This window comes from Sapajus apella, unplaced genomic scaffold (assembly GCF_009761245.1).
Source record: "Sapajus apella isolate SASKATOON/1434 unplaced genomic scaffold, GSC_monkey_1.0 scaffold54, whole genome shotgun sequence".
NCBI lineage: Eukaryota > Metazoa > Chordata > Mammalia > Primates > Cebidae > Sapajus > Sapajus apella.
In genome coordinates, this window is record NW_022436994.1 from 7672297 (window position 1) to 7685148 (window position 12852).

The 12852-nt window shown below is 46.8% G+C and overlaps 1 protein-coding gene and 1 pseudogene across 16 annotated transcripts in view; both read left to right on the plus strand.

The window, feature by feature from the left end:
* Positions 1-12852, plus strand: part of TNS3 (tensin 3) — a 315320-nt gene that overhangs the window by 148130 nt on the left and 154338 nt on the right. For all 15 annotated transcript variants that reach the window (XM_032244265.1, XM_032244267.1, XM_032244273.1 and 12 more), the window contains 4 exons: positions 1854-1906; positions 4323-4494; positions 6230-6280; positions 8713-8835. In XM_032244265.1, coding sequence (XP_032100156.1) covers positions 1854-1906; positions 4323-4494; positions 6230-6280; positions 8713-8835 — 399 coding nt within the window. The remainder of the gene's footprint in view (positions 1-1853; positions 1907-4322; positions 4495-6229; positions 6281-8712; positions 8836-12852) is intronic.
* Positions 8844-9415, plus strand: LOC116527343 (annotated as a pseudogene). Its single transcript, XR_004258502.1, has one exon. The product of XR_004258502.1 is annotated as a mitochondrial import inner membrane translocase subunit Tim10 pseudogene (transcript).

Genomic DNA, 12852 nt, shown 5'->3' on the forward strand with positions numbered 1-12852 from the left:
AACCCAGGCTGGAGTACAGTGGCACGATCTTGGCTCACTGCAACCTCTGCCTCCCGGGGTTCAAGCAATTCTTGTGCCTCAGCCTCCTGAGTAGCTAGGATTACAGGTGTGCATCACCACTCTAGCTAGTTTTTGTATTTTTAGTAGAGATGGGGTTTCACCACGTTGCCCAGGCTGGTCTTGAACTTCTGACTTCAAGTGATCCGCCCTCCTCGGCCTCTCAAAGTGTTGGGATTACAGGTGTGAGCCACCGTGCTTGGCTGTATTCTAAATACTTTTTATACACACTGACAAGTTGTCCTCTGAACTCTTGCATCTGTTTGTATTTCACCAAAACTTTAAAAAATGTTTTCAAAAATTTTATTTTTGTTGTTCTGCTAAGCAAAAAAGTAGTCTCCGGCTTTGTAGCTGTCTAGTCTCGGCTATGAAAAGCTTTGGGTGAGGGCTTTGAGAAAAATCAGAGGAACAAGTTTAGAGCCTCCTACTGCTTTATGGGAACAGGCAGCGGGGTGCAGCTCAGAATTCAGGGGAGGGCAAGGTCTGGAGACCGCGGGACTTCACAGGGCCAGGTCTGCCCAGCATGGGCAGTGGCCATCTGGTGCCAGGTTGGGTTCCAAGCCATTGACAGAATTACCTCAGTGAATTTCTGGACAGCCCTGTGGGACTGGTCCTGTCTGTTACTATTCTCTCCTCAAAAGACCAGGAACAAAGAAGTGGAGTGGCCAAGGGGCTCGCCCAGGAGACACAAAGAGGAGGCGGACCTGAGGCTAAGCTCGCTGGCATCGTGCTGTAGAACTGAACAGCACGCCCCTAGATCTTGGGAGGCTGAGATGATGATCCCTGCGGTTTTGGGACTGTATCTAGGCTTTTTGCTGGTTTGATTTCAGGAAAACATCTGTCTTGTTGGTCTCTGAGATATCCATAGAATTTGTTTTCTGTTCATTTCTTGCCAAAGGAGTCCAGGTCAGCTGCACCTGCCTGAGTGGGACCCCAGGTGTGATCGGGGATGTTGATGCCTCTGTTGGGGGTGTCTGTGTGCCCGCATTGATGGGGAGCGGGAGGGGTGCTGGATGCTCTGCGTTCCCCCACTTGGACGTCTCTGGGCTTCCGTGTGCAGCATTACCTGGCTTGTGGCAGAAAAAGCCTTTAAGGGTGCCCTGTATGGGGTGTCTGGGTTTCCCCACCCACCTCCCATCTGACGAGACCGCTTCCCTCTCTGAGCCCCAATTTACTCACTTCTGAAGCAAATTGGAGCACCTTCTTACTCATAGTTGCAGCCCATTTTTCCTGAAATAACAGACCTCTCTCACCTGTCTCCGTAGTATATGACGTAACCCTTAGTATATGACGTAACCCTTACACACACGGAAGGGTTATATCAACTATAAAATAATTATAATCCGAGTCTCTTCCCCCTGTCGAATAGGCTCTTTAAAAAAGAGCGGGTATGATTGAGAATTCCTAAAGTCACTCATTAACTGGTTCTTTCAAGTAAATCATAGCAGCCATGATCGTCACAGTGCTGATGTCACCGGCACCTCCGTGTTGGAGGGCAGGGCACTCTTTGTAGGCTGAACGATGCCTACCTTGCCCTGACTGTAGGGTGGTCTCACTGGCCCCCATGGAAGCTTGTCCTGATGCTGGTTAGTGGCATTGTGTCCTCTGGTGACCTGAAGCACATGATACGGTGTAGACCCGCCCAAGGTGGTAAGGTGGGCCAGTAGTTATGATTGACTTGCTGTTTATGATTAAACCTGTGGGACAGCTGTCATTGTTCCCTCTCAGTGGTGTTTGTGCCGTGCAGACTGGCAGGGAAGGAAACTTCAAAATGACACTTGTTTTGTTATTTTCAGGTTCCAGGGAGTTCCACGCTGTCCACTTCTCTCTGCCGTGATAAACCTGTGGGGTGAGTTTCTGTGTGGGTCATGCATCCCTGTGTCTCTGGCTGTAGGTCAGCTCTCCACAGAGAAAACGTGGGCATGGCGTCATTTTATTCTGCAGAAATCATAATTTCTGTTTTGGTTGTAAACATTGCCAATCAAAGGTGATACAGGTCAAATTTTCTTTTTTCTTTCTTTTTTTATTGAGACATAGTCTTGCTGTATCACTCAGGCTGGAGTGCAGTGGTGTGATCTCAGCTCACTGCAACCTCTGCCTCCCGGATTCAAGCAATTCTTTGCTTCAGCTTCGCGAGTAGTGGGGATTACAGGCACCCACCACCATGGCCGGCTTATTTTTGCATTTCTAGTAGAGATGGGATTTCACTGTCTTGCACAGGCTGATCTTGAACTTCACAGGTCAGGTTTTCTATCCGTTTTCTAAATGTTCTGTCAGGGTCAGAGCCCCGAGCCAGTGCCCCGAGCCAGCCAGTGTCTTCTGGAGAGGCCCTCACTGTGGAGCCTCATGACCGTGGGTAGATCTTTATTTCCGTTTTAACAATGTTGAAAACATTTGAATTGGACTTAAATTCATGTCGGATGAATAAGATAGAGGAAAAAGAAATCCTTGGGAATTGTTTGGATGCTGATTTGAACAAATCAACCTTAAAAAATAAATGTATCAGCCTGTTGTGGTGGCCCACTCCTGTAATCCCAGCACTTTGGGAGGCTGAGGTGGGCAGATCACAAGGTCAGGAGATTAAGACCATCCTGGCTAACATGGTACAACCCCATCTCTATTAAAAATACAAAAATTAGCTGGGCGTGGTGGCATGCACCTGTAACAGCTACTCGGGAGGCTGAGGCAGGGTAATTGCTTCCACCCAGGAGGCGGAGATTGCAGTGAGCTGAGATTGCACCACTGCATTTCAGTCTGGTAACAGAGAGAGACTCTGTCTCAATAAATAAATAATAATAAATTTAAAAAGCATAGTATTGGATGTTTGATGTTACTATTTCTTTTTGAGTTGTGATAATGGCATTGTAGACATTTTAATTAAAAAGTGTCCTTTTGGAAATTAATGCTACAGGATTTATAAATGACATTACATAATATCTGGGATTGCTTTAGAGCAACAAAAGTAATGGAGAAGATCCCTGGGGGTTTTGATGGACAAAGGTTGGCCGTGTGTTGGTAATTTTTAAGTTGGGTGATGGACACATGGAGGTTTGCAAAATGGTTTTATATGGTTTTGAATTTTTCTAAAATTTAAAAAAGGAGAGAAACACATGGGAGTAGTAAAAATGAAAACCCCAAAGCTGGTTGGTGGCAGCGCTGTGGAGGGACTGAAGCACACATCCTGTGCACCTGCACCTCTGGCTTCCCCTCATGGGGCCACCGATTGGGTACGACCCCATCCCCTCTCCCTGGATCCATTTCCACTTCCTCCTGGATACCACCCTCAACCCTAATGTTAGGAGTCCTCCTGGGAGGGGCTCAGGCCTCCCAGGGACCCTCAGGGCTGGTGGAGAAGCTGTGGTCTATGGGAGGCCCTTATCTCCGAGTCACCCTGGGTGCCTGGCTCCCACACTGCCAGTCTTCCCCAAGTCCTCAGCCTGCTGGCCATGATGTGGCCATTTCTGCCCTCTTCCCTCCTCCGCAGTCTTCACCTCACATGTGGGTGCCTTCCCTGGCCACCTGTGCACATGGTCGGGTGACCAGCCGCACATTCTACCCTGCATCCACCTGGCCTGGGGTTAGGTGAGGTTAGCCCCGCCGAGCTCTTAGCCTTCTGATGGGAACCCACTGAGATGCTCCTCAGTAGAAGAAAGGCCGCTTTGATTATGCGGCTGCTGAATTCCTCCCCAGCTTGTCCCCTCTCCTGGGTGATGTCCTGCCTCCTCCTTGGGCCTGCAGGGTCCTCTGTGACCATAGTTGGCCAGCTCACCAGCCTCATCTTTGGCCGCACCTGCCCCAGGATGCTGCACACAGACAGGAGGAGCTACTCCTGCTTCCTCCCGGCTGCCTCAGGCCAACCTTGACACCTTGGAATGGGGTTGAGGCTCCCCTTCCTGGAGTCCCGCCTGGGACAGTACTCCTGCTCCCAGTGAAACCACGAAAAGTCCCTCCTGCCCTCATGCTTTTGCATCTGAGCCCATGGGTCACTGCTCTGAGCTGCTTTCTCTCTGTGCATTCCCTGCCCGCAGCTCACAGTACCCAGTCATGCCCTGCTAGGAAAATTCGATCTTGTGCCCCTCCCTGCACTGCCCGCTGTTATGGGAACACAGCGCAGAGATGGCACACACTGTAAATTCCCACCACGGGCTGCCCAGGTGCTGGTGTGAACACCTGGAGGATGTGTCCATCGTCCTCTCCCTTTTCCAGAGGACGAATGTCTGTTGCCTCCTTACCCCGTTTCTGACCTGCCCACTGCTCTCTTGCAGGCCCGTCGTCCTGAGCCCCACCATGGAGGAGGGCCACGGGCTGGACCTCACCTACATCACGGAGCGCATCATCGCCGTGTCATTCCCCGCCAGCTGCTCCGAGGAGTCCTACCTGCACAACCTGCAGGAGGTCACGCGCATGCTCAAGTCCAAGCACGGGGACAACTACCTGGTGAGCGGTGGGCGGCTCCGGGAGCCTTCGGGCAGGCTGTGCAGCAGGCACTCGGAAGGGACAGGCACCCACAGAGCCCTGGCTTACACACGAGGGAGAAGCTGGAGAGCCTGGGTTCATACAGCAGCCCAGGGCGCCCTGGTCCTCTGTCTCTCTGCTGTTATGCCTGGAGAGGAGCCTCATGTATCTCTGTAGGCAGCTTTCAGGGATGCGCGACAGCTGACCGCAGGGATGAGCGCTGCCTTGTCCCGCACTTATCAGTGAGGCTGGCTCCCCAGTGCCTGGGGACATGTCCCCAGCCAGCCACCCCTGCGCTCCCATGCTGCCTCCCTGATATCAAAAGGCAAACTGTGACTCTCCTCCTCAGCAAGAAATTAGGAAGACACATTAGGTGGGTGCCCAAGAAACCAGGGGCTGCCCTGAGGGCAAGGAGACAGGTCGATTTTCAAAACACACGTGTCAAGTTGTTGGTGGAGCCCACAGCTGAGGAAGAATACAGAGCAGCCTCTCACCATCTCTTGCCCTCCGATTGGCCCCTTGTTTTCTGTTCCCATGGTTGCTAGCCCCAGCAGAGGCTGGCTTCTTCTGCTGTCAGCGGTCCCTGATGGGGTTGAATGACAGCTCCTTGGCACCTTCTCTTACCTGCCTCCTTATCTATGGTAAAGCTAATCTGCCCCGCAAGCCTACAAGGGAGTCATTGTCTTCTTTGCGGGTCTGCTCCAATGATTGGGGCACCACTGGCTGTGAGAAGTGTACCCAGTGGCAGAGTAGGATGTGGCCCCCATCTGATGCGAGAGCAGCCCTGGCCAGGTGCTTCCTGCGTCCTGACCCCTCACCTCCTGACCCTTCATTCACTCAGGCTCCTGCTCTTTCTCCCCTTGAAGCCCATCTTACTGTGACCTGGCCGTAGACAAGCCTCCGTCCTCACGTCTCTGACTCTGAAGTTAGAGGGACGTCTAGTTAATTTTTAAGGCTCTGTGCTGCTGGAACATTATTATTATTTTTTCCATTTTGCTCTACTTGAGTATTTAGGGAGGTTCCACAAACAGCTGTGATTTTTCAGTGAACTTAGGACGTGGCTCTTGGCTGGGCATGAACTCAGCCGTTTCCAGGCCTGAGCCTACTGGGCCAAAAAGGAGGGACTGCCCTCCTCACCATGTGCTATCTCTCTGTTGGGTCAGTTTGTGTTGCCAGGAGCAAGACCAGGGAAGCTATTTTATACACACGCACACACACACACACACACACACACACATATGTATATGTATACATATATATGTATACATATACATATGTGTGTGTGTGTGTGTGTACATATATATGTGTATATGTATATATCCTGTATGTTGGGATGTTTTGTAGCCATGAGAATAAAAAAATGGTAACATGATAAATTGCCTGGTTTAATACTGTTGAACGAAGTAGAATATAGACTTTATGTGTAAGGGCTCTGTATGCCATCCCTAACTTATTTTATTTGCTTTCTATTCTGTGACAACACACGTCTGTACTTTTCAATCTTTTCTGATCCTCGGTACCTGGAAGGCAAATGTCGTGTCAAAATGCAATGAATGGCGTCTTCTCCTTTCGTCTATGATGTCAGTGATTTGTCTAAAAGCTTTTTGCCCCCTGATTCTTGAGTGTAAAGATTTTAAGTATTTTTTTTAAAAGTTAAAGTATTCATTTTTTAAAATATTAAAATCTATTTTATACAAGGCATTTTTCTCCTTTATAGGTGTTAAACCTTTCAGAAAAGAGATATGACCTTACGAAGCTTAACCCAAAGGTATGGAGTTCATCTTTTTATAGTCTGCATTTTGTAAAATGTAAACAGTGCTTATTTTGTGCAAAAATAATTTGCTACTAGTCTTTGTGGACTGTGACTTGATAAGGGTACTAGGAATTGTTCATATCAATTTTTTAATTGCTTTTTCTTTAGTTTGAAATAGAGATTCATAGGAAGTTGTGAAAATAATACAGAGATCTCCCGTACTCCTCACCCAGTCCTTCCAGTGGGAGAATCTTACAACACTAATAATAAAATACCTAGGCCAGGAAGTTGGAGCCGGTACAGCCTGTGGACCTCACTCACATGTCCCTGGTTTTTGGGTACATGTGTGTTTCTAGGCATCATGTGTATAGATGATATATACTGTGTATATGTATGTATAGAACAAATTATACACATGACGCTTCCTCCTCCCACCTCCTGGGATCTTTCATATGTAATGCATATTTGTATATATTTTTAATTACTTTTTTTTAGTTTGAAATAGAGATTCACCGTGGGTGGTGCCTTATTTCTGTTCGGACGGTGTTGAAAACATTTGAATTGGACTTAAATTCATATCAGATGAATAAGATAGAGGAAAAAGAAATCCTTGGGAATTGTTTGGATGCTGATTTGAACAAATTAACCTTAAAAATAAATGTATCGGCCGGGCATGGTGGCTCACTCCTGTAATCCCAGCTTATTTATATATATATATATATATATATATATATATATATATATATATATAAATAAAATATATGTGTGTGTGTGTCCTATGTATGTACATATATATATCCTGTGTGTGTGTGTGTGTGTGTGTGTGTGTACAGCTAGTGCTCGACTTACGACCACAGTCGGGACCGTGGACCGGTCATAACATGATTTGGTCGTAAGTTGAGTAGGCTATATGTACAGTTGAAATGGTGCACGCGTAGATGGTAGTGCCACTGGAAGCTGGTCCGCACTGTCGTACGCCCAGCTGGGCAACGTTTGCGCTGCCAGATGCGGAGCAGTCGTGGCTAGCGATTGTGGTCGTAAAGTTGAATGGTCGTAAGTTGCATTGGCGGTAAGTTGATCAATATCAATATATATATGTATTCTATAGATTTACTATAACAGAGAACAAATCTAAACTGCATTATATTTATGGATTTGTTCAACCACCACAGGTAAGAGAGAAAACATTTTCATCAGCACGGGGGTCTCTTCTCCTAGTATCTCTTCTTTATGGTCATAGTCATTCATTCACTCTTTCCATGATCTTTTTTTTTTTTTTTTGAATTTTACTTTAAGTTCTGGGATACATGTGCAGAACGTGCAGGTTTGTTACATAGGTATACATGTGCCATGGTGGTTTGCTGCACCTATCAACCTGTCATTTGGTTTTAAGCCCCTCATGGGTTAGGTGTTTGTCCTAATTCTATCCCTCCCCTTCCCCCATCCCCCATGATCATTTTCAATAACAAAATTTGGGAGAATAATTTTAAGACTTGAGTCAACATAGGTTATGGTACATATATGTATGTATATTCTATGTGTTGAAATATTTTGTAGTCGTTAGAGTAAAAAAGCAGAATCATGATAAGTTGCCCATTTCAATACTAGTTAACAGTAGTAGAGTATAGAATTTATAATGATAGTATCTCAGTTATGCTAAATGTACATAGAAAGGGATTCATGAAAAGGTTGTAGTGGTTGGTTATCTTTGACTGGTGGCAGGGGTAGTGACTTTTCCTACTTCCTGGCAGTGTTCTGAAATTTCCAAAGATTTTACACTGTTTCTGCGACTGTCATCATAAGATAGAGCTCCTTTTCCTCCCCCTACTGGCAAAAGGAAATCAAAGGAAAAGCAACGCCCCCATGTGGCCACTGTGGGCCACTGTGGACTTGCGTGTGCCTCAGAACGCTCAGAGCTGCAGTTCTGCACAGATCCGCTGTGTCCTTAGCACATGGTGGTGATTTTCTTTGTCCATGCACTAAAATTAATCAGGGGTTTGAAGGTGCTTCCTCCTTTAGTCCTGCCTTTCCAGGAGTTTGCCTCTGCACAGCATGTGGGAGATGGCTGGCTGCACTCTCCAAATTGGTATTTTAACCTGAGTGGGGGGATTGCAGCTGGGGGCTAGGACTCCTGTTTGAGATCTCACTGGACTGCAGCCCCCTTCACACAACCTGTACCATCAGCAGCTCCCCAAAGACCTTTTTAGAATTGTCGCCCCAGCTGTGGAAGAGCAGATGAGCCCCTGGAAGAAGAGGCATCACATGGGCAGTGTAATGCTTTATTTTTTTCTTCCCAGTGAAAGATGCTCACTGAGTTTTAGGAAAGGGTCATGCAGCATGTTCTTTACTCCCAAATGAAATATACTGATGACGAAATAAGTCATTGTGAAATGGCCTCAGATGTTTCAGGAAATGGAAACTGAGGAAGCTCCCCTCTCTTGTTGCAGATCATGGATGTGGGCTGGCCGGAGCTCCACGCACCACCCCTGGATAAGATGTGTACCATATGCAAGGCGCAGGAGTCCTGGCTGAACAGCGACCCCCAGCACGTGGTTGTCATTCACTGCAGGGTGAGCGTGCCCACCTCTCACTCTCGGGGGTCTGGCGGGGTGTCAGCCCTTGGAGTGGAGATGGAGACCAGTGCTGCCTCTGAGTACATTTCCACTTTGAGCCGGTGTGACGTGCTTCTCGTGGGTTTGTCTTTAGGTTTTCCTAGTTGCTCATAAAGAAGCAAACAAAGGGGTAACATTATAATATTTGTGAGAAGTTGGGGTCTCCATGGGCATTGTGATCCAGGTAGTGGATTAGGAGGCCAGAAGGAGATCCCTTCCAGGGTGCTAGCTGAGATGGGTCTGCTCAGGGCCCAACAGCTGGCTGCAGAGCTGGAGGTGGAGATGATGGCCGATATGTACAACAGAATGACCAGTGCCTGCCACCGGAGGTGTGTGCCTCCTCACTACAAGGAAGCAGAGCTGTCCAAGGGCGAGTCGGTGCCTGGACCGATGTGTGTCATCCATGAGCAGGTGGGCAGAAAGTTGACAGAGTTGTCTGTGCAGGATGAAGAGCTGATGAAGAGGGAGCAGCAGAGCTCTGGGCCCGCGTGAGATCCCAGTCAGTATACACCCTGGGCTACACCCCACCCCTCCCCACTTGAATAAAAGTGCCCCCTGTTGAGTGTCATTTGCGAAGACCGCCAGGCCCAGGCTTTTGGTGGAGAGTCTTCAAGATCCCAGAGTGGTGCATTCTCCTGGTGAAGGAGTATTTGTCATACTGGAATGTGACTGTGTGTGTATGTATGTGTATATATATATATTAAAACAACTTTGTTGACACCTACCAAAAAAAAAAAAAAAAAAAAAAGCAAAGAGTTACCATACTTCCTCAAATCTGGCTTTAGAATTTATAGGATTGGGGTCCCTGCATGTGTAGCTGGACATTTGGAACTACTGACCACGGTTAGGAGAGCAAATCCTTTCATTTTTATTGAATTGTATTTTCTGTGGAAAACCGTCCTTTTCAGAAGAGCAGTGCACTTTTCAGATGGACTGTGCCAGACTTTCCATGCCGTCTGAGTTACGGTAGTCAGTTAATGGACTAGATGGTGGCACGATGCCATTGCAGTGAACACATGGTTCTTTCCACGCAGAGCCATCACAGTGCAGATGTGGCCTGTGCATCTTCACAGAGTGTCCGGGACTGCCTGTGTGTCAGCCCTGCCAGGCCCTGTGGGTGCCGGCACCCAGGTGGATGCTGGCGGGCACTCCTCCTCCTGGCTGCTGCGGGGTCCTTCCATGCCTCCTCCTCCCACCTCCTGGGATCTTTCCTCGTAATTCCCAGTTTTCTCAGCTGCTTTGTACTGCTCCTGAAATGTGATTGGTGTTGAAAAGCGTTGGACTGAAAGCAAACTTACTGAGGGCACCTCCCACCAGAAACTTACTATTAGAGAAAAGCTCTTATCCCAGTCACACCTTGAGTCAGGGAGGAATCCTTTGGGAAAGGATGTCTCCAGTGGGCTGGGGTCTCTGTTCGTTAAGGGGCAGCTCCCTCTATTATAGGTTCGACAAAGCATTCTTAGGACCATAAAAGTATCTAGGAGGTGTTGACGGTTCAAGATAGAAGTTTTTTTTTTTTCTTCCAGACTCTTTCACACTAAAAGAACTGCACAGAAATGCATTGTATTATGGAATTTAGTTTGAAAGAAGCGTCCCTTTGGGTTATATTAGACTGTTAGTATATGTGTTCTGCAAAAGCACTAATGTCAGCTGGCTTGTGGGTGCTGTTTACAGCTGCAGGGCATTTGATGACCATTCGATGTGCAGGACACGTCCATCAGGGCACATAGATGTTCTTTGCTTCTCTCAGGTGTTATCTCTTTCCTCACATCTAACTTGGTCATATTATCTCCCCAGATGGATAGGTACACCCGTTAGGACTCTTTCCAAATTGTCTGTATTGACCTGATCTTTTCAAGTATTATGTTAAAATTATGGATCCTCCACCCGAATTGTGTTTTGGTGCGAACTAGAAGACAGAGAGAGAGACAGACAGACAAAGACTTTTAAATAATTACAATGCTTGTTAATTAAAACAAGCTATGCTTTTCAGGCTTGGTGTGGTGATTTGGGTACAGCGAGTCTGATACTGATGGGTCATCGTTGCCCAGGATCACACAGCAGGCTGCTCTAAGCAGCACTCCTGCCCTGCGGGCCGGGGCCCAGCAGCACCCCTGGACACCTGTGGAAAGTGCAGGTCCTAGGGTGCATCCAGACCTGCTGCCAGCACGTCGTCAGAACACTCTCGGAGTTGCTGGACTTGCAAAGAGCCACCCTTGGCCATTTATTCCATTTTAGTTGTTGTCCACTTCCATTTTTTGATGAAATTGAAAGAAATGATGAGATGACGTAAAACATGTGGGTCCCAGTGGGGACTGCCTAGAGCTTTCTAAAATGCACCCTTTCCCTAAGCAACTTTGGGCTTTCTGGACAGTTCTTGTTAGTGGAATTCATGGAAACATGTTGAAACTTCTCAGAAGTGATTTGCTAATTGCTTGCCCGCTTCTGGTACCAAGTAAACCATTTTTGAAACGCTTAGAAACTGTGCCCTGAGAGATAAGCCCTCTTTTAGTTTGAAATTGCTGATGTCCATGTTAACAGAAGTTCGTCATCATCACTGCGGGGGTGAAATCGCTGACACTTGCCGAAATCCGCCTACTTTGCAGAATACGCGTTTCCTTCCACACATGCCAGGAATTTCTAGCATAGCTGGGCCTGTCTCAGCCTGGGCGGGAACAGAGTGAGGGTCGGTTCTGCTGTGCTTCCTGTTCTGTTGTGTGAAGCAGAGGCTTGTGTTTGTGTGGGTGTATGCAGTCTCCTCCTCACCCCTCCACACCCTGGTTATTGATTGATCAGAAATGGTCTGCAGTTCTTTTGGGAGATTTCATCCACATCAACTTTCTGTTTCTGAGTCCATGAATACCCACAGCAAATTGTGCAATTAGTGATTCTATGATTTTTGTTAAGAACAGTTCCAAGTCCAAAAGAATGCTGCTTGCACTAAAATACAACAGCCCATGAGCTGATCGTGCCCTCTTCTGTTTTCTACAACCTGTGAGCTAAGAGCTGTATTTACAACATTGTATGAAGGTATCCTACTTCAGTTCCATACATAAAGTTTGAGTGGAACGTGGCTCATGTACATTCATGGCTGCTTCCCCCTACACTGCAGGGTCAGGTTTGAATAGTTGCAAGAAGACCTTGCAGCATGCAAAGCCTTAAATGCTTTCTATTGTGTTGAGAAAGACCTCATGTCAGGATGCTGCTGGCCTTGTAAAATGAGTTTGAAAGTGTTTGCATCTCTTCACCTTTCTGGCGGAGTTTGCATTAGTCTGTTTTCTGTTACGTATGACAGAAAACCTGAAACTGGGTAATTTACAAAGAAAAAATATTTATTTCTTATATTAATATTTATAGGGGCTGAGATGTCTAAGCTCAAGGGGCTGTGTCTGGTAAGAACCTTCTTGCTGTTGGGGACTCTGCAGAGCCCTGAGGCTGCACAGGGCATCCCATGGCAAGGGGGCTGAGGATGCTAGCTCAGGTCTCTCTTCCCCTTCTTAGAGAGCCACCAGTCCTGCTCTTGTGATAGCTCATTAACCTATTAGTTAATTAATCCACAGATGTATTAACCCATTCATGAAGGCAAGGTTCCTTATGACCTAATCATCTTTTAAAGGCCTCACCACGACTCAGTACTGCCACACTGGGGATTAGATTTCAACATGAGTTATGACAGGGGCCAATATTTAAACCTTAGCAAAGTTGTTTTTTTCTTTTTTTACCCTCCAATGTTTGATAGAATTAATCAGTTAAGTGAGCCGGTCCTGGGCTTTTCTTTGATGGAAGAGTTTTTATTATTGATTCAATCCCCTTACTTGTTATGGTTCTGTTCAGATTTTCTGTTTCTTCATGTTTCAGTCTTGGTAGGTTGTATGTGTCTAGGAATTTATGAGTTTATTCCAGGTTATCCAATTTATCTCCACGTAATTGTTCGTAGTTGTTGTTTTTTTTTTTTTTTTTTTTTTTTTTTTTGTG